General features: G+C 40.8%; 2 protein-coding genes across 3 annotated transcripts in view; one reads left to right on the plus strand and one right to left on the minus strand.

Moving 5' to 3' along the window:
• The window catches only part of clcn7 (chloride channel 7), an 18,852-nt gene extending 12,070 nt beyond the window's left edge, over positions 1-6,782 (plus strand). For both annotated transcript variants that reach the window (XM_005950865.2, XM_005950864.2), the window contains 11 exons: positions 373-514; positions 1,212-1,305; positions 1,386-1,558; positions 1,913-1,964; positions 2,070-2,197; positions 2,818-2,903; positions 3,016-3,148; positions 3,430-3,489; positions 3,575-3,751; positions 5,044-5,124; positions 5,270-6,782. In XM_005950865.2, the coding sequence (XP_005950927.1) occupies positions 373-514; positions 1,212-1,305; positions 1,386-1,558; positions 1,913-1,964; positions 2,070-2,197; positions 2,818-2,903; positions 3,016-3,148; positions 3,430-3,489; positions 3,575-3,751; positions 5,044-5,124; positions 5,270-5,356 (1,213 nt within the window). In that variant the 3' untranslated portion in view covers positions 5,357-6,782. The remainder of the gene's footprint in view (positions 1-372; positions 515-1,211; positions 1,306-1,385; positions 1,559-1,912; positions 1,965-2,069; positions 2,198-2,817; positions 2,904-3,015; positions 3,149-3,429; positions 3,490-3,574; positions 3,752-5,043; positions 5,125-5,269) is intronic.
• A 2,428-nt stretch (positions 6,783-9,210) lies between these two features.
• rpusd1 (RNA pseudouridine synthase domain containing 1) lies at positions 9,211-16,864 on the minus strand. Its single transcript, XM_005950863.2, has 6 exons — positions 16,769-16,864; positions 14,449-14,672; positions 14,241-14,364; positions 11,729-11,831; positions 11,474-11,575; positions 9,211-11,273 (listed from the first exon to the last, which is right to left on the minus strand). Exons 2-6 carry the CDS (start codon positions 14,634-14,636, stop codon positions 10,855-10,857), a joined length of 936 nt encoding a protein of 311 aa, XP_005950925.1. The 5' UTR covers positions 14,637-14,672; positions 16,769-16,864; the 3' UTR covers positions 9,211-10,854.
• Positions 16,865-21,460: the final 4,596 nt, after the last annotated feature.

Raw genomic sequence — 21,460 nt, forward strand, 5'->3', positions numbered from 1 at the left:
ATCGATATGTTTTAAAAACTCGATATATCGCCCAGCTCTAAATGAACTTATGCAGCCTCAATAAAAGGGCAGTGTTACGGGGGAGCGGTCGAGAGCGACTGGGGTCAAGCGAAGGAACGGCGTCTGTTCGGTTCTCTCCCGTGCACGAGGAACATGAAGAACTTTGCCTACTCGTGTCTTACTTTGCTGTGTAATTATATTGTCTTCAACGTTCCAGCGGATAGGTTCAAGCTACAAACCTATCAAAGAGCTGCTTTTTTTTCATTTGGAAAAGTCCAAACTGAGAGATCAGCAATGTGTCAGCATTTTAGCCCAGAGCAGATTAGGGTGTTGTACATGAAAATGTCTAAATTTAATGTGTCTGTGTGTTAGGTATGTGCATCGCCCATGTTTGCAAGTGATAGAGGCCTTGTTGGTGGCTGCTGTGACCGCAGCAGTGTCATTCACCATGATTTATTTTTCCAACGACTGTCAGCCTCTGGGGCCCGAACACAATGAGGAGTACCCACTGCAGGTACACCCACATTTGTTTCCACTTGACTGAAAACACTCTCTCGCGGCTTTTTTCGATTTAGATGATGATGCATAATAACACTAAATATGGGTCACAGTGTTACAGCAGAGCCGGGCAGGATTAGTTTTAAGATGGACGGGGAGATGGTGAAATGTGTGACAAAGCAAATTCAGACCAGCACGTGCAGATTTGTAGAGGACCCTGCTCATAATGATCCTTGGCACTTCCTACTTTTTAACCTCACAGTAAAGTTTCATTTCAATAAAGTTTACCAGCATGGCGTAAAAACGGTACTTTAAAGGGATCTAAGGGGATGCAGGATGTTTCTCTCATAGAGTGCAACATTTTAAGAATTTATGTATTACCATGAAAATTGGTTGAGACATTCAGATGTCTCTTTTATATTCAATCATTTCCATGTTTGCTGCTAATTAGAAAACAGAATGTCCGGGAACAGTTTTGGTTCAGTGCACTGTGACTGAGACTAGCTGTAGATTATAAGCTCAGATGATGGAAGCAATACCAGATTTAAATGTTATAATAGTTTATGCTATCATGTTTGTATTTAGGCACTGTGGACATCCAATTCCTAATAAAATCAGACGTGATAAGCAGTTTTTCTGTTTCTGTCTTAAGCCCTTCATTTTGTGGCTCTTGAGTATTTTGTGCCATGCATCATTTTTCTGTCTCTATTTAGTTGTTTTGTGCAGATGGCGAGTATAATGCCATGGCTACAGCATTTTTTAACACTCCTGAGAGAAGCGTTCGTAGTCTCTTCCACAATCAGCCGGGTAAGATGGTGCACTATTGTAGTGACTTTGTTTAAACCATTACACTCTCACTAATTACTTTCTTTGTTTGTGTTTTAAAGGAAGTTACAACCCTCTGACGCTGGGTTTGTTTACTCTGACCTATTTCTTCCTGGCGTGTTGGACATACGGCCTGGCAGTGTCTGCTGGTGTCTTCATCCCGTCTCTTCTAATAGGAGCAGCTTGGGGGAGGCTGTGTGGGATACTGCTTGCCTCTTTCACTCCCACTAGCCCGGTTGGTGCTCCTCACAGTGACATTTGTTTTAGTTCCCATTTTGAAAACTAGCTACATTTAATGGAGCTGACCCAACAAGTTAACATGACCGGTATCATGGACAGTATTAGCAAAGCAGTGGAAGAAAATAGTCTTTATTTTAAAAAAAAAAGAGAACTTTTAATTACTTCACAAACCTTCCTACTAAACTTGCTAGCATTATTGTGTTATTAAAAATATGGGATAGGGAAATAGGTGTTATCTGAAACATGTTAAATGCATATTTTTATTAATTAATTTGTCTAGATTATTGTTACATTAAGCTAATATGCCAATTAACATGTGTTAAAGACTTTGCTCCATGTATTTTCATAGATTTGGGCTGATCCTGGTAAATATGCTTTGATTGGAGCTGCAGCACAGTTAGGTGAGTAACTGTCACTTTAAAAAAAAAAAATTGTAATTTTATGTATATTGTTGTAAATATTTAAATTTGTTCTACAATGTGCTGCATACTTCCTCCTCTCTGCAGGTGGCATTGTAAGAATGACTCTCAGTTTGACTGTCATCATGGTGGAGGCAACTGGAAACGTCACGTACGGCCTTCCCATAATGCTCGTTCTCATGATTGCCAAAATAGTGGGAGACTACTTTCAGGAGGTGAGTGAAGTCACAGACACAACCTACTCCTCACTCCACACTGCTGAAGTTAGTCCAGTGTAGGGTGATCAGATCCCAGCATAATAAATGCTACTGTATTTTATCTGAACGCAAGTGCTTAGTAAATGCATTAGTCTTTTGTAAACCTATATTTTCCTTTTCTGTTGAGAGGAGATAAAAAATAAAGTTTATTTTGTTTGTCTGACAGCAGACACTTTGTCCTAACCTGCTGGAATAATTGGAGATTTATCTGAACGTCACGACCACGCCTCAGACACTTACCTTCTGGTTCCATACCTATACATTGGTTCCTGCACTGTAGGCTTTTTGTTCTCATTTTCGTGCCCAACCCTCCCCCCGCTTTTCTCAGTTCTTACACGACTCATTTGTACCCGGGGGTTTGGTCGGCCTGGAAGTCCTCACTGAGGCCTTCCACAAAACCTCAGTCTCAGGCTTAGAGAGTAGAGTCCAACCACTGTAACCTTTCAAGAAACCTTGCGGATTGAATTGAAGATGTTGTCCTTGCTGGTGAAATTGCAGTTGGATCTACTGTGTACAGTTTCTGATAGGAAAGTAAGGCACAGACAGCATCTCTAACCACTCTTATTTTCCTGCTTTAGGGTTTATACGACATTCACATCAAGCTGCAGAGTGTTCCCTTCCTGCACTGGGAGGCTCCTGCCACCTCCCACTGGCTGACTGCCAGGTAAGATGGATGAACTTGTGTTTGTTTTTCTCACTGTGTCTTTTATTTTATAATCAGTACTTGTACTCTTGTTGTTTACCTTCTTATCACCATTGTCCTCCTCACTGTCCAGAGAGGTGATGAGTTCTCCAGTCACCTGCTTCAACAGGATAGAGAAGGTGGGAACAATCGTGGACGTCCTTAGCAACACATCAACAAATCACAATGGCTTCCCTGTTGTCGTGCAGGTTTTGGATAGTGATGAGGTAACTGTTTGAATGGGGGGTTTTTTCTGTTGAAAGTTTGTGTTTGAGGTGTTAAAGGGTTGCTCGCTGCTAAGTAGTTGGTTTTGTTTCTTAACAAAAGGTCGTGTTAAGGTGTTTGTAGTCAAATCCGTGGAAAGCGTTGTTTTTGTGTCAATTTTTGGCACCACTTTAGCAAAGTACATAAGCTACTTTAAGTGCAGATTGGAGTTGACGCAGGAGAAAAATGTGAGGCATGTTGCCCTGCAGTGTAAGAGATTATTAACACCTTCCTCTTCACTCAGCCAGCAAAACTCTGCGGTCTCATCCTGCGCTCTCAGCTGATTGTTCTTCTCAAACACAAGGTAACAGCTGATCTGAGATCTGATACGAGAGCCTGTAAAACCTGATTGCAGTAAGGCCAGTTTGCACCGTCTTCTTTCCTGCCAGGTGTTTGTGGAGTTGGCCCGGTCCCGGCTGTCTCAGAGGAAGCTCCAGCTGAAAGACTTCAGGGACGCCTACCCCCGCTTTCCCCCAATCCAAAGCATCCACGTCTCCCAGGACGAGAGAGAATGCATGATGGACCTCACTGAGTTTATGAATCCAACACCTTACACTGTACCACAGGTAACAGATGCAGTAACTGCAGTTGTGCAAGCACCAACAAATTTGATTAGACTTGTAAGTTGAGACTGCTGCTGCAAAATGTTAAATTTGTGGGTTTACAGTTTTCTTTTCATTCTTTCATTAAAATGCTTTTCAGGATTGTTTTTGATGTTTTGTTTGAATGAAGTCAAACTAGGGCTGCTCGATTATGGCAAAAATGATCATCACGATTATTTTCACTGAAATTGAGATCTCGATTATTTGATGATATTTATTTAACAATAACAATGTATTGAATAATGACTTTAAAGATTGTCAAAACAAATAATATAAAATAGTGTGCAAATACTGATAACAGTGCAAATGTTTGCAATATAAAAAATAAATGAAAAATGTAAACATCTATGTTTAGTGAACTTCAAAATACTGCATAATATTTATGCATACAAATAACCAAACATCAAGGCAAGCTGTGTAGCCACACAATGCACAATTGTATCAAACTGACACTGAGGTATGTCAACTAAAGTTGCTGCTTGAACAAAAATAAAATGAAACACTGAAAGTACAATACAACTTTATTTGTATAGCACATTTAAAAGACCAGTGGTACACCAAAGTGCTTTACAATAAAAACAGGAAAATTAAGACAATAAATAAAAGACTATTAACAAAGTACCACATATGTCATTAGGTTAAGGGCACTAATTATACAACAATAAAAGGGAATATAAGAACAAAGTTACTAAGAACAGATAAGGTTAAAAGATAAAGTACATAAATAAGAAATTGAACCAAATTTAAAATAGGGACACTAACTTACTAAAAGTAGTAACTTTTATAAGAAATAAATAAAAACTAGTAGGCCCAAGTCCCATACAATCTCAAAACGGCTCAACAAAACATGGTTCCTGCAACCTCTCAAAGGTTTTTAGCCAAAAACGCCAGCCTATTGACATGATCAGGCTTCAGGGATGCACGCAGGCACTTGACAACATTTCCACCAGTGCTGAAGACTATTTCTGATGAGGCACTTGTGGCTGGGATGCAAAAATATCCTCTCCTCTCCAAAGAACTTCTGCTTAGCTTTCCGAGCTTCCCTCGGGTCCTCTTAATTGTTGCGACGTGTGTTCGAAACGAGAGGTGCGCTCGATTTGCCACACGGAGCAGCGTGAGAGTAAAGCACGAGGGAGGTGCTAATAATCGGCTCGGTCATTTTTAATGATCGTTGAAAGCCCAGATCGTAATTTAGATTAAAATTCGATTAATTGAGCAGCCCTGAGTCAAACTTTAACAAATCGTTCTGTCTGCAGGATACATCACTCCCCCGTGTGTTTAAGCTGTTCAGAGCCCTGGGACTGAGACACCTGGTGGTGGCAGATGATGTGAACAGGGTAAGACGGTGTGTTTATGTTTCAGTGTAAAGGATTTTTGTTTGGTTGTATTTCCCCACATACTTCACATTTATTTTGCTATGATGATTGTCCTGATTAGTTTTTTTTTTTTTTTTTTTCTTCTTTGGTTTGTCACCTCCTGCAGGTGATTGGACTGGTGACAAGGAAGGACTTGGCCAGATATCATCTGGGCAAACATGGGCTGGAGGAGCTGCAGCTTGCCCAGACATAGTGTGCCCACATACACACGCCCATAGACTGACCACATGTTGCCTCAGAAGCTGTTGACCATCCGTTTGGCAGCCCAGAAGGACGCCTTCAAGGGCCAAAGATCTCTTTTTTGAATAATTCTAAAAAACATCCACCCCTCTGTTAACGCTGAGTGACGGCATTTTCTTCTAAAGGATTCAAATTAATAGTTTTTCCAGGATAATTCCAGGAACTGTATTTTATTTAATAATTCACCAGATTTTTGCGCTGAGGCAACAAATGATGCTTGACTTTCTTGTCTTTTATTCTTAATCGTTTTGGTTGTTTAGTTGTTTTTCACACACTTTTACAGAGTTTTACACACACACACACACACACACACACACACACACACACACACACACACACACACGTCTGTGGCCCCAAATAAAGTTGGACTGGATCAGTTAGAATGAAAATCAATTTGCTTATATTCTAAACAAATCTGTTTAATTTTTGTTAACTTGGAAAATATTTTGCGTTGTTAGCCACAGCATTTAAACCAGTGACGGATGAAGTGAGTCACTCATCTCAGAAGCGTTGTGCTGGGAAACACTGTTGCAGACTGAGCATGCTCCCTCATTGTAACAGACTACATGGAAAAAATACTCATGAGCAGCATGATAAATAACCCGAGGTGTTGACCCAGCCTCCAAACTTCCAAGTTTTTAATCCAGTCAAGGATCCGTGGAACCCATCGGATCACCCCTGAGAACCCACTCCCCAACCATCAGCTCCCAAAGGATTTTCCTAGTGCATTTCTACTGTTGTTAGTCCCATTCTGCCTCCCTACTTTCATAAACTGTTAAATGTTAGTTCCTTCATGAGGTGGTGTAGCTGGATGCTGTGGAAATGCAGGTGTACAGGATGGTAACTTGCTTCAGATTGTGTGAGACGGGTCTTTTATATTCCTGCTGCTGCGCTACAGGATACTTTGAAGTGTTTTGCTTAGAAAATCTGATTGTGAGTTGTCGTGTTCAAGAGCTGGTTTAAAGCACAGCTACCGACCACTGAAGGTTTGCAATGATATCTGTGTTTGTGTAGTTTTGCACTGAAAGACTGCTGTTATTTATTGTACTACTTAGATTGGTACTCAAAGGTACTTTTTCCACCTTTGAAGGTTTGCACTTTGACCTGCTACTGAAGACTTCCCACGAGTGTCCCTATTGGAGCTCTGTATGAATGTAAACAATAGTGTGCCACATATCTTCTTTGCTACCCTGACAACACATTTTTCTTATTGATTGTAATCGTGTCTGTTTGTATTTCTAACACTTCAGTCAGCAGTGTTGTCGATTTCTTTGGGCTTTTATTGTTTTTACCCTTCCAGATGTAAACATGCAAATGTTGCTCTATTTTATGGATAAACCTTTTTGTGAATGAATAAAGTTTTAACTATTATCATACAACTCTTTTGTACATTTAAGAATGAGTCCAGGCACTTTTCTCTTCGAGCTCCATAGACCAGTGGTTTTCAACTACTGTGCCATAGTAGTACACCAGTGTGCCATCGCAAATTATTTCACTTCAATTAATTGGCCCAAAAGATACAATTTAATAATTACTGCCAATAATCATTGTTGGGCATCTGTGCTTTCACTGCAGTGACTTGTAGTAATTACCACCCACCTGACATGAACGAGTAATTACTAGTCAACTGTTTGCACAAAATACTAGTCCTTAGTTTAGTTCTGTATTATATAAGATGTCCGTCCCAGTCTAAGAGGATCAAATTTCTACGAATGTTTGTCACAGGATCCCAGACACAGAACAGCAGCACATAAACCCTCTGTCCCAAAAATGGACATCAGGGAAGAGCTGGGTCGTATTTGGGAAAGAATGAAGTCAGAAAGGGTGCCTTGCACTCTTGAAGATGTGTTTGTTAATATTTTGGGGGAAACATCCAACCCTCCCACTCCCTTTTCCCCACCTCCTCCTCCTGCTTTCCCTGCTGGACCAGCTGCCCTGCCTCACCCAGCAGCAGGCAGAGTAGAGGATTTGTTACCTACACCCTCCTGGGATCCGCTCCTCTTCTGTCTGAGCACCAACGTTCATGTATAGTTGCTCCAATCACCATGCAGCCATCTCACATGTACAGTCAGCCAGGCACAGCTAGCCAAGAACAGATGAGACACTCAGACAGTTGTCGTTAGATTTTTATTGATAAAGGTGCTTGAACCTGTTGGATGCTTCAGGCTAATGAAAGAAAAACAGTTTAGTTTGCATGTTTCTGTGCTGTTTATCATTATTAGTCTTTGAAATGCTGGACTAAGTGTCAGTATTATGGATTTTTGTCCTTCTCCATCTCTCCACACAATCTACTGTATCCGTTGCCTGTAAACAACATCCCATCGGCAACAACAGCAGCTGTTCTTCCAGCTCCTCCACCCCACAGCTGCGCTCCAAAGTCAGTTTCTCTGCTGCGTTTTCTCACTGATCTGCAGGTATCTGTCATTTATCTGCAGATGTGTGTGTGAATTATTAAAATCAGCCTCCTTTAATGGTGTCGCCTTACATTCAGTTTCACAGCGTTACTCATGTTTTTAAAGTACTTTCCTCACAGTTGTACATGGTGGTAACACATGCTCTCACTCTGGGTTTTATTCCTGTTGAAGCAGCAAGCATCAAACCAAACAGGGTACAGACCAGGCTTACATTAAGAAGCCCCCAAATGCCTTCATGCTGTACCTTAAAGAGCAGAGGCCAAAGGTCAAAGCAGAGCTAAATATCAGTAACAGTGCAGCTGTGAATGCAGCTGTGGGAGAGAGAGTAAGTGTGTAACTCTGAATATATTTATGCATCTGTTAATGTGCATGTGTACCAGCTGTCCTGTAGTCATGTGTAGTAGCAGTGTGGCTGTGTATACGAGCTGACAGTGTGTTCTTGTGATCTTCTATCCACAGTGGAAGTCGCTCTCAAAGGAGGAGCAGAAAATAGATTTTTCTGAATCAGTGTGAAGCCGTCTCCTTGCCCACTCAGCCTCAGTGTCATTCCTCTCACCAGGTAACCTCTTCAAGAAAATCAGACCAACCCTCCTTCTCATGAATTCATCTGCATTATTGGCCTCCTCTGCTGCACCCAATGCACTCCAGACAGAGGCCACCCTCTTCAGGAACATTGGAGAAGATTCTCTATCAATGCTTGAACGTCTTGATCTCCTCCCGGTTACTCCACAATCTCAGCAGCCCTTCTCTTGTCATTCAGATCTCGCTTATGGGGAGTCAGTTAAATTTAGATTTAACTGGCCTTTCTTTAGCACTGCACTTTATAAACTTATGTTACTGAACTGTGTTATCATTTCTGTAAATAAATTAAAAAAAACAACAAAAGAGGCTTCTTTCAGTTTGTACAGCAGGATGGGAGGGTATAGAAGAACTTGTTCATTACTGATCCTTTGAAGTGGCCCCGCAAAACAGTTTTTTTTTACATTTTCAAACATATACCACACATCTGTCTGTGTCCACTAGGTGTAAGGGAAAAGCTAGATATAAACTAGCTTAAGTCTCAGGCAGTCAGAGGTGTTACTGTTAGGTGGAGCTGCCCCTCACATAAATGCTTTGCAACTATTTTCACTAAAACCTTTTTTTCCCAAATGAGCATATTTGTGAAAGTTAAATGTAATGCAATCAAAGTTCATTTCCATGTGAGCATTGCTAGACAGTGATAACAAAAACATAGTGCCAAGTACGTTGCAAGAGCCAAACATCACAAGTGTCCTTAGAAAATCTGGACTGATGACATCTCATAAAGCTGAGAACTGTGAGAAAGATCAGGTAACAAGAAAGATAAAGGTCCAGTCCAACCATCTTCCTGCAGAATCCCTGACTCACTTCCTCCCAGGCTGTGCCTTTATATTTACTTATTTAGGATTTCCATCAGTTGCAACTGATAATAACCATCATTTTCTGTTATTTCAGACACATTGATTGGAATTTGTTTTTTTAACTGGATGGACAATTGTGTTGGACTAAAAAGAAGGAAGTTTTTAATTACCTCAGCAGCAATTTGTTGGGATACCTTGGGTCCTGGGTCTCATGTGCTTCTATAAAGTACACTTTCTTCTTCTTCTTCTAATATTGACATGGACCACCTACCCAAACACTGCTGCAGACCGAGCAAACTCCCAAATACTGACAGTCCCCAACTACATGCAAAACATACTCATGAGCTGCTCGAGCAACATGACTGTAAACCAAGATGTTGATCCAGCCTCCAAACTTCCAAGATTGAAAGCCAGTCCAGGATCCGTGGAATGCACCAGAACGAGCCTGATCCACTGAGGACGCCACAGCTCGGGGTGTAAGGACATTTGTGTCGCAACACGGTTTTTCACTGATTGAAATTGTGTTGGTTTGCAAATCTAACAATTCAGTCCGCAGTGCTGTTGTTTTTACACTTCTAGATTTCATCTATTACACAACTCTTCATTATATTTGATCAGCAGGATCCAAACATGAAGTGAGGGGGAAAAAACACATCAGGCAGCCAGGTACTTTATTCATTTTATTGGCATGTTCAAACCCTGCTTCTTAATCAAAGTCATAAATATAGCTGATCCCAAGTTTTTAATCATATATACCAGTTTGAAATTCAAATGTTGTTTGTGGTACTTGATGGGATTTTAAGGGGGAAAATCCCCCCAAAATTGTAGAATAATAGTGTGAAAAATAGAAATTTTTCATGCCATTATTAGAAATAGTGGACAGATGAACTTTGTACACCACATCAGTGCTCTGTACACTCACTGGCCACTTTGTTAGATACACCTTGCTAGTACCAGATTGGGCCCATTTCTGCTTCCAAAGCATTTAAATGCTCAGTTTGCATTTCAGCAGGTCTTTCTGTCCATGTTGACGTGCCTAAATGCACTGGGTTGCTGACATGCGATTGGCTGATCCCATATTTGCATTAATGAGCAGCTGAATGGGTGTACCTAACAAAGTGGCAAGTGAGGGTATTTGTACTGGACTAAAACAGACATAAAGCTGTAAAACTGCCCACAAACATTAAAGTCCCGGGTAGGATGCTGAGTAGTGTTTACAGATACAGTATGTTTCATGTGGGACTTCATGAGTGCTTTGTATCATAAATAACCAATCACACGAGTTTAAAAACAGTTTTTTTTCTGGGAGAAACTAACATCTGCTTTTGTAGTTCAGAAAAAGGCCAATTTCTTATAATGTTGGCACATTAAAATTAAAAAAGCAACAAGGAACTCTTATTAACTTGACCTTGAGCAAGGCACTTGTTTCGCAGCTTGCAGTGGGTATAGTGTGGACATTCCAGTAGTGCAGCATAAACTATGTTCACACATGCCTTTTTGTGATCTTAACTTGTTTGTGAGAACGTAAAGGAGTTAAGCCACCAAGATGCAGCTGAAATGAAACAGATGTGGACACTCAAATAAAATGCATGCTCAACATGCACGAGGAGACAGCGAAACCCATGAAAAGTAATAATGATAATAATAGTAATAATAAATCAATCTCCAGCCCATTCACTCAACCACTGCTGGCACTGTCTCCTCTGCTCCTCACTCTCCTCCTCGGTGCTCTGCTCCTTGCTTCGTTTTCTCCTCTCATCCTCCTCTTCTTTTCTCGCTCTCTCTTGCTCTTCCTTTTTAATCTTCCTGTCCTCCTCCTCCCTGCGGTGTATCAGGGCCTCCACAGTGGCATCTAGTGTCCTTAATGAGCACTGCGGGAGCCACTTGGGATCAACCGCTGGGACAAAAGGGTCTCCGGCAGTGACGCGCAGTGGCTGAGGTTCGAGGGGAATGTGGAGGAGGTGTGCGTGCAGCATCATGCGGTACGGGGAGTTGTCTGTTCCCGAGCTGTAGGTGAAGTCCCCGACAATAGGGTGGCCTAAAGCGCTGCAGTGGACCCTTAACTGGTGGGTTCGACCTGAGAAGAAAAGGAAAATTGAGCGGCAGCGGGAGGGTGACTTTTTAGGAAGTGTTTGCTTCTTTCTAAATGAATGTTACAGTTAAAAAAAAAAAACAAACACAAAAACTCAGGCCTGGCACTGCCATCTTTACATGGAAGCTAAGCTTTCCTCTGCAAGAAGAAAATCTTCATTTGTCCTTTGAAACAAATGCAATTACCAGTGAGAGGCTGCAGCAGCACCTTGGTAACAGGGTCTCCGTCATATAACCCATATTCTAACACTAAGAGCTCGGTCTGGCAAGGCTTGGGGTTCTCACAACCTGACCACAGAAGGAAAGAACAGAATATAATTCAAACAACTGCTGGAAATTAATGATTTACTTTCAACACGATGTCCAGATGGAATAAATGTCAGAGTCTCTACTCATTGTTGTTCACACTCACAAGACTCAAACCAAGCCAAGTTTAAGTACCTTCTGTTCCCTCAACACACATCATATGTGTTTTTCCCTCCGTGGAGTTCTTGCCGATGGAGAAGTCTACAGTGTGTGTCTCTCCTTCGACCGCCCCACGTATCTGGAAAGTAAAAAGTGTATTTTCACTGACACGTGTCTCAGAGCACCTGCACATCCATCATCTGGTTATTGTTCTTTTCTGCAATCCTTGTTAACCTGCTCTCCTTCCTCTCTCATTCATCCCTCGTGCTGATTGGTCAAAGAACAGAAGGTCAGCTCTCTTTCTCTCTCTCTCTGCCTGCTCTACCTTAACTCGGCAGTACTTGTCAGGTCCTATTAATCATTAATTGAGCTGGAAATTTTGGTTCTATTAGTTAGCTTACTCATAATAGTTTAGGGAAGTAGCCTGAATCTGATGACCCACACTGTGGCCGGTTCAAGGCCTTCTTCCTCTTTTGTTTTCTTTTGCCAAGCCTGACATCTACCTTAAAATAAAACTGAAACTTTAGTGATTCATCAGGTAGTTACAGTTTCCACTAGAGCAGGGCGATATGACCAAAAATATTTATCACGATATACTTTTGAAAATTTGCAATAACGATATAACTGACGATATAATTGACACTAGACAAATTACTTTACAACTCCACAACTTTATTAGTGCAAAAAAAAAACCCATCAACGTATTTTCACTTAAACAAGCAGCTAGTTTTTATGTGCATTAAAGTTATATAAAAATTTTACCGTGCAAATGCAAATTCCTTGCTGACAGTTTAACCAAAAGGCATTTCCAGTGGAAATTGGCCGACATATCCTCAGCATAACCATGTATAATATCCACAAAACTTAAAAAGAGGTTATTTTCCACATAAACCTTTCACAATAAAGCTCAAGATCCTGTTGAGACTTTTCAAAATAAACTGAATCAAGTGAAACAGTATGCCGAGTATTTACGGGTGAGAATTAAAAAAGAGCCGTCAGGTGCTAAAAAATAAACCTTAGACTCAAACGTTAGAACAGGCTTTTCCCCGCAGTACACTGTTTAATAAATACTCACAAAGAAAACGGCGGCCGTTACAACTTATGTCTAAATGTATAGTTTCATGCATCGGTTAAAACACTCAATTCCAGTTACACGACGCCCAGCTGGAAACACTTCACGCAAGTCGAGCTGCCCGAGATTCACAGAATTTACAGAAAATGTTAAATTTTTGTGATTTATATCGTTATGGGACGATAGATGTCTTATATCGGGATATGAGATTTTGGTCATATCGCACAGCCCTACTATTATGTTGAAGCACAGTACGTATCACTCCGCGAGGCTCCAGCCTACGATAGACGTCATGCTCTGACGGTGCGGGTTTGTAGCTTAGCAAAGTCTTACTAAAACATTTGACAGATTTTTGAGCGCCGTGTACATAAAACCATTTCGAGGTCAGTAAACACAACCAGAATTCATACATAAGGCACACGGGATTATAAGGGGCACTGTCGATTTTCAGAAAAATCAAAGGATTGATTTTAAGTGTGCCGAATTTTCCAAAAAAACACGGTAATAACAAAGGCCCGCTAGCACGCTCTACCAAAAATAGTGCTTTGTTGTGTATCTGACGGGCGAAAGGTAAACCAGTTCCACACCACTGAAGTTGCAGCAATTTTACAAACCAGTTCTGGTTCATCCATTTAATTCAACGATCGGCTTTCACCCTTCTCATTCTCCGTCGCCGCCATGCTTTTTCCGCCATGTGCGTATGAAAACAAAGGCACTGCGCATGCACGTTTTACCCATATTCTATCACGATATTTCATTTTCTTATCGTTGCCCAACATTATACCGGTGTTACAGTGAACGGTATGATATGGCCCAGCCCTAGTTTCCACTATCACTTCAGATAATGATCGCTGGCATCATTTCTTAAGCCTCAGAGAAAAAAAAAATCTTAACTGTTCTGTTTGATTCCTCTCTTAAATTAGACGCACAGATCAGAGCAGCTGTTAAGCCATTTCTTTCTAATTCTGAACTAGAAAAAGTCTAAAAGGATTACTGCAAAACACTTATAACACAACTGCAGCTCTTTCAAAATGCAACTGCTAGACCCCTGACAGGCACACAGAAGCGTGATCATCTTCTTAAATCGTTGCACTGGCTTCCTGTGAAGTAAAGGATCAATTTTAAAATATTCTTCCTCACATATAAGTGCTTACATGAGCTCGTTTTAATTTATCCAGCAGATCTTGTACATTTCTATGTCCCATGCGCCATCTGACTTACTGTATCCTTATCTCTTTTACTCTTATTATATTATTTCCTGTTATCATTTTTTTTTTACTCTATTTTTATTTATCAAATTCTGAAAGATAAAAAATATTTTATCTTTGTCAGTAATTATGCTATGGATTAAGGGACTCTAACAACAAAAAACAACAACAAACAAACAAACAAACCAAAAAACGCTTAAAAACTCATTAAATTCATTAAAGTGTCAGAACACAATTGCATGTGTTTCACTGTATTTGCAGCCCATACCAGAGCGAGGTAGAATTTGGTCACGGTGCGGTCCTTGAAGCAGCGGTAAGCCCGGCCAGCGGCAGCTTTATTCAGGGCAACACAAAGAGCTCCACTTGTGGAGAAATCCAACTGATGACAGAACCTTGTGAGAGACGAGGAAAACAATAAGACTACTCCTGCTACCAAGAACATCTGACAAGTGCAGAGGAAGTAAAGGGATTCTGACCGAAATCCATAGTAGGTGCGTGGGTCAGCCAGCTGAGGGAAGCGGTGGCGAAGCTGTGCCTGTACAGTGTTCTTCTCGTACCACATCTTGCTGTCGATGCGGATGTCCCAGTGTTTGTCCACCACGATGTAGTCATCACTGTGATACAGTACACGCAGGCTCTCCAGGCTAGCGGGCTCCGTGCTCATCGTGTGCAGTGATTAACTGGCACAAGCGCTGCAGGCCTGCAGGGACAAAGTCGCTGTCGTGACACATTTCACTGAGGGTTTATTTGAAGTACAGTACTAAAGACTTTCCTCTCACCAGTATAAAAAAAAACCTCATAGCTGCCACTTATATTAATTCAACAGTCAATAAATTATAGAGCATAAAACTTGATTAGTATAAACTAGCAGGCAGTGGAATGAAACCTTGCGTGTTTGGGTCTTGCACAAGTGTTTCTCACAACTTTCTTTGATTTCTGCTTTAATCTCATTTAACTCGGAATAAATGGATTTTAAGTTTTTTGTTGTTACATTATGCATACTTGTGCTTGCAGGTGCAAAGCATAAGTACCAGCATAGATATGCAACATAGCTGTGCTCGTGCAGCACTTTTCTAGGCTTACTGATCACTCAAAGGTCTTCTAACATCTTAAGTACACATTCATACAGCACATTATCTTGACATGCATGTTTCTGGACTGTGGAAGGAAGCTTGAGGACCTGATGGAAACTCAGTCCAGGTACCTCTAGAGCTGGTCAAGCATACAAACTCCATGCAGAACAGCCCTGCAGGAGTTAAACCAGAAACCTTGCTCTGATGCAACAGTGCTCATCAGCCTACTACCATGCTCGTGTCTGTGTCAAGGTACAATCTCTCAAGGCACCCTATGTTTGAACTCCTTATGTGCAAAATTATGGTGTTTTACTATTACACTGTTTGAAGAGTCCTCCACGATCCTTTAAAAACCAGCAGGTGCCTGTCGTTTGGAGTGGAGGGCCCACTCCTGAAGACCTTCTATGACTCTGTTGTGGCTTCTGCTATCTTTTATGGTGTGGTCTGCTGGGGCGGCAGCATCTCTGCTGGGGACAGGAAGAGACTGAACAGGGTGATCCGAAGGGTCAGCTCTGTTCTAGGATGCCCTCTGGACCCAGTGGAGGTGGTGAGTGACAGGAGAACGGCGGCTAAGCTGTCATCCCTGTTGGACAACCTCTCCCACCCCATGCAGCAGACTGTGACAGCACTGAGCAGCTCCTTCAGTGGGAGACTGCGGCACCCACGGTGTGGGACGGAGAGATTTCGCAGGTCTTTCCTCCCCACTGCTGTCAGACTCCACAATAAAGACTTTAACTGATCAAACACACACATCCATACATATGCAATAATACTAAGTGCAATAATCCTTTCTGTCATCGTTGTACTTTTACTCAGTTGTATATAGTATTTGTATTTGTATTCTATTTTTATCTTATTGTATATTTATTTTATTTTATTCTACTGTATATAGTATTTTATTTTATTCTATTCTGTACAGTTGTGTACTGTATTTATTCTTATTGTATCCTAATTTTTGCCTCATAACTTTTGCACTGTCCACTTCCTGCTGTGACAAAACAAATTTCCCACGTGTGGGACTAATAAAGGTTATCTTATCTTATCTTATCTCTCTGGGAAACTGGGCAGATGTGACAGTTCTCATGACTGAATCAAGCTTCTGCCTTCACCTCTGTCAGCGCTCTCCCATAAGAAATATACACAGACCTGACATGTACGGTTTCCAGGTTTAGATCTGAAATTCATCTGAAAAGAAACAGCTCAATTTTGACCCTGAATAGCCTCGGTGTACAACAATATTTTTGGGATTCAACTTTCATTTTGCGTATTTTGTGTAACTTTCGGAAAATGCGTCGAATTTCAGGGTAAAACAATAACATTCATGTTTAATTATTTATTATTACTGCTGTCAAATTTAAAAAAAAAAGATCAGATTTGACCCAGAATGGAGGAGTTAAAAGGTCGAAAGGTCCTGAACGTTTATGTAGTTTCAAAAAAGCCTCCAGAGCCTCAACCGCAGTGCGCCAAACCATCTTTACGGCTGTGAGGAGAACAGACCGGTGGCCGTAGCCTGTCTTATATTCGAGGACGTTTCCTTGGCCGTGAGAGCATCCCATCCACCTGCGCGTGTGGCAGTAAATCATGCGCCCACTAGTTTGCTAACTAGTGGTTTGCTATTAGCATAAGACAACTAACCTGTGTTGTATGATAAAATATGTTTTCTGAATAAGAAAGCCCGGTTATAGGGCTTTCTTATTATAGTTAATATAACCGGAAAACTTACCGTTAATAAGGACTCAAAAAGTGATAAATGTTTTCAACAGATGTAAACATAGCCGCTTGTGACGCACTGCACTGCGCATGCGCTTCATCTTCTTCGTGCGTGTTTTGGGTCGTCAGACTAGCTTAAAAGGTGCACAGCGCCACCACCCGTGTATGACGGTGTTTATTTCACCATACATGAACGATTTACGTTTACAAACATTTTATGATTCACCTCGTTGCTGGTTTACTTTGTTCAAGGATTAAAAGTCTCCAGTATTGTGCAATAGTCTTGAACCACCCCTTATTTCTTCATATTTTGCTTGGAAAATTTGAAATAGGAGACCTTTTAAAACATACAGAGAAATACAGTATACGAGATATGTATCAGTTTATACAATTGTAACATGCGTGAAACTCCATATTTGATAATACCACCTTTATTATTCAACACAGTTTTAACTGTCTTAGGCAGGGTTCTTGTAATTTCTTTAAGCAGTCTTCAGGAATAGTTCTCCAGGCTTCTTGAAGGACATTCAAAGCTCTTCTTTGGATGTTTTTGCCTTTTGTTCTGTTCTCTATCAAGATGATCACATAATCCTTCAATAATGTTGAAGTCCGGGCTCTGGGGAGGAAAATCCATGACTGATAGTGTTCGACTGTGTGTTTTTTCTATCCAGGTATGCCTTTACCGCACAGTATGTGTTTTTGCGATCATTGTCATGCTGAAAGATGAAGCTGTTGCCAATCAGATGCTTTCCAGATGGATGCGTGGTGGATCAATATCTGACCATACGTTTCTGTATTCATAATTTCAACAAGATCCTGTAGATACTGCCTGTTGTTACTCTCTCCTGACCTACATATTGAACCAAAGATTTCCAGTTTGGATTCATCACTCCTTCAGACCTGCTGTCTTTCAGTCCAGTCCAGTGTGCTGGGTTTTTACCTCAGACTTTTTCCCCTGTTTCCCTTCTTTAAAAATGGCTTCTTTATAGCCACCCTTCTAATAGAGACCATTTATGGTGAGGCTCAAGTGAACAGACAGATTTCTCAGGTCACAAATCAGGCCTGAATGTCTTTCTATTTCCTAAGAACATGACTTTCAAATACAGTTCAGCTGGCGCAGATATTTTTTAGAAGCCCGCTGTTGCTTTTCTCATCCGTCACTTGTCCACTTTCCTCAAATTTATCAAGGATCCACTGCACATATGGCCAGGATATGTCAAGTTTTCAGCTAACAGCTCTTTGTGAATCAGCTTTTTGGGGCAAAAATAATATTTTATTCCTGTCAAATTGTGTTATCGTTGGTATTTTTCTAAGAATCAAATACAGAGGTGGGAACAAATTATGTGTTGTGCACAAACATTTTTCTTGTAAAACAAAGGGGGCCCTAGCAAAAAAAAGTTTTGGAACCATTGCCTTAATAAATGATAAGAAAGTCTGGAAGTAAAATAAATTATAAAGAAATCAGGAATAGCTCAAGACGTCTGCACAAAGAGTAGAGAGAATGAATGGGAAATACTTGTCCTTCATCAGAGGATTTAAAGATGTGGTATTTTAGATAAAGCATCTATATTATTTATAGGCACGCTATTGGTTCACCTGTGATTTTATTGCCAAGCCAAGCGAAGAGAGTGAGGAAGAAGCTTCCTGATGTTTGGTTTTTAGCCCTATGACAACTGTATTGAAAACTTTGAACAGTTACAAATCAAACAGCTTGTCATCTGGACTGGAGTGAGCGGATTATGTTTATTGCATTTGTCTCATTTTATTATTTATTTATTGCCCTGTGGTACCGTTTCAGGTCAGTCCACAGTTACTGTGATGTTCATAATCCCTCACCTTCACCTCGGGACTTTAATCTGATGGGTCCATGTGACAATCCAGTATTGTGAGCATGTGGTAGCTGAGGTAATGAAATGCCACGTTTTGTTTATGCGTTTTGTTCAAGTCTGCCCCGGCACATCCAGGGGCATTGGAGGGCACCTGAGCAAGGACGTGCGAGAGGACGAAGACAAAGGGCTCAGATTCAGAGATGGGGTGAAGAAAACGTTTGTCCATCTTGTCACGCTTTGACCTCCTCACGGGTCCAAAGCTAATATAGTAAGTGAAGACTCTTTGGAACATTACGTGCTGAAACACATTGGTTGAATAAAGCACAGGCTCTTCCAGAGAGTAATCCCTGAACGCAGACAGGTAATAATGTGTGTTGAGCTAAGAGGATGAAGACTTATTATATAATTGGTGTGTGCGTTGAGTCAAATGCTGGAGAATTGGATACAGTCGTGCTGCTGTGATGCTGTTTTTCTGGTTATTGTTTCGTAACATGTGATAGCAGATCATGCACTCTGATAAGAAGGCACACATGCTTACACACAGATGCACGTGGCACTAACACAAAGGCTTCAGTCAGAGAGAGGATGAGCTGGCAGATACTGTGCAGGAGGCAAGCATCAATACTGATATTGTAAGAGGAAGTTTTTCAGCATCCTTACTGTGGATTGTGTGATATAAGATATCTAAAGATTCCTTGTTGCTCTGGATTTGCTTGATTTCTAACCAGCTTTCTCTATCTTGGATGTATTTTTTCTTTTTAGAACTGTTTTGATCTTTTCTGCACCACTTTGAGTTTGGTGCAAAAGTCTTTGCCGGCCATAATACGAACATTTTTACAGGTCTTTTCTCAAACTGTTTGTTTTTTTTTTTTGCCCAGAGACGTGACAAGGCAGGCTCTCTAGATACCGTTTATTTTATATCATTTGGATAAAGCGTGAAGGACACAGCTTATATAAGCGGTATTCATTTTTTTCCAACTCTGAGAGGTGTAATTTTTCTGACCTTGCATTTATTTCTGTAGGATTACTTTCTGAGACTGCCGTGAGTATTTTAAGCCGCCTCTCCACCATGCATAATAAGTCATTTTTGCAGGCTCGCTGTGATGAGCCTATAATTACGTCGGACTGGGGTCTCCTTTTGCTGCTGGCTCTGCTGCTGCTGGCGCTGGTCTACTCCTTCCTCTACCTGCCTGCCTCCGCCCAGCGAGCCCTGCTAGAGCAGGCCCTCAGCAGCAACAACACCACCACCGCCGTGACTGACTGATTCAGGGATGAACCGTGACAGAAGCTTCATGAATGGATAAGCAGACAAGCGAGGCCATCTTACATATGTAAATAGTGTGGACTGTACTGCTTGTCATTTTGCCCAACAAAAATCAAGAAGCTGTAAAGTGTCAGTAAGGAAACAGAGACATGGATACTTGAAGATGGATTTAAAGTGCGTTTAGACTTGGAGGGGTTTGTAATGAGCCATTTAGCGCCTCTGTGTTTCAGAGAAGAAAAAAAGTATGTAGATGTGTTGAAGCACTGTACTTTCTGGAGGTCCTACTGGCCATGTTGTTCCCTCTATGTATATTAAAAATGGTATCAGGCATGTGTTCCTGTGCTTCTTTTTTTTCTCTTTAAACTTTGCCATGTGTTTTCAAGACCAATTGATAATAAAATGATATGCAAATCAATGCAATGCGCTAAATCTGAACAAAAAAGGCTGTTTTGTTCTAATTTCCCAACCCTGTTACAGTCCTGTGAAAATGAGTTTCACACCCTTAATGTTTTTGTAGAAATGAAGGAGTAAGTAGGAACCAGGTGCTGCTAATAACATGCACTTGATTCACAGATCATCAGGTAGTGTGAGAAACTCTGAACGGAGAAGCTTTGGCAGTTTGCTGGTCTGGACCATTGACAATTCCACAATCTTCCAAAGAGTGTCCCAGCAAATTCCTCCCAAGGTCAGACTGTGAAATGTTCGAGGAACCTGCAAAAAATCCAACAGCTATATCTCTGCCGGCCACAGTTAGCATATAAAAGTTCATGACAGTATAATTAGATAAAGAATGAACAAGTGTGGCGTGTTTGGAAGTGTTGCCAGGAGAAAGCTCCTATAAAATCAACATTTTAGCTTGACTTATGTTTGCAAAGTTACATCTGAACAAACCACAATACTTCTGGAACAATGTCGTTTAGGCAAACGACACTAAAGTGAAGATGTTTGGCCATAAAGAACAGCACCATGTTTGGAAAAAATCAACACGATCGTGTGAAAATACATGAGCGTGTCACGAGAACAACTTAGTTACCTGCTATTCAATTTCTGCAAAGCAGACTTGGGTTTAAGACAAACAAAAAGCTCGGTTTGAATTACCTTTATTAAAAGATACATGATATTAGATTTGACACCAATATTTAAAGATGCAGCACTTGATTGTTACAGGCTGAGGCATCAGATCCAGAAAACTTTTTTTTTTCCCTTTCTGCTATCTGTGCCTTACAAATGGTTCCCGTAAATACTGTATCCGCAGTATACGACCACTACTGACATCTGGATATCGCATCGCTAATATTTTTTTTTCTTTTAATCACATTAAATCCTTAAAAAAAGAAAGAGAGAATCTTGCTAAACCATGCAACACCCAACAAGCCAACATTTACAGTTAGTCTTAGACCACGATGATTCACTCAAATGGTACTTCAGAGTTCAATATGTTCAGCTACAATGAAAATATCATATCCAAAGACTTGACACAATAATGATAGTACATATTTTTTAAGGGACACCAGTTTATCCCTTGATTTACTGCTCTCACATTCAAGCTCGAAAGCTGAATATTATTCACATCTTACGTCCTTGGTATAAGACAGAGGTTTAGAAAGGTTTA

The sequence above is a fragment of the Haplochromis burtoni genome, unplaced genomic scaffold (assembly GCF_018398535.1).
Source record: "Haplochromis burtoni strain Fernald_Lab_line unplaced genomic scaffold, NCSU_Asbu1 Contig_866, whole genome shotgun sequence".
Taxonomy (NCBI): domain Eukaryota; kingdom Metazoa; phylum Chordata; class Actinopteri; order Cichliformes; family Cichlidae; genus Haplochromis; species Haplochromis burtoni.

Bases quoted from the DNA above. Each gene is read 5' to 3' on its own strand.
- rpusd1 (XM_005950863.2), bottom strand. From the start codon at position 14,636: ATGAGCACGGAGCCCGCTAGCCTGGAGAGCCTGCGTGTACTGTATCAC. The intron at 11,576-11,728 runs GTACTTAAACTT...TTCTGTGGTCAG, and splicing joins GTGTGTTGAGGGAACAGAAG to GTTGTGAGAACCCCAAGCCT. The intron at 11,274-11,473 runs GTAATTGCATTT...TTTTCTTCTCAG, and splicing joins GCTGCTGCAGCCTCTCACTG to GTCGAACCCACCAGTTAAGG.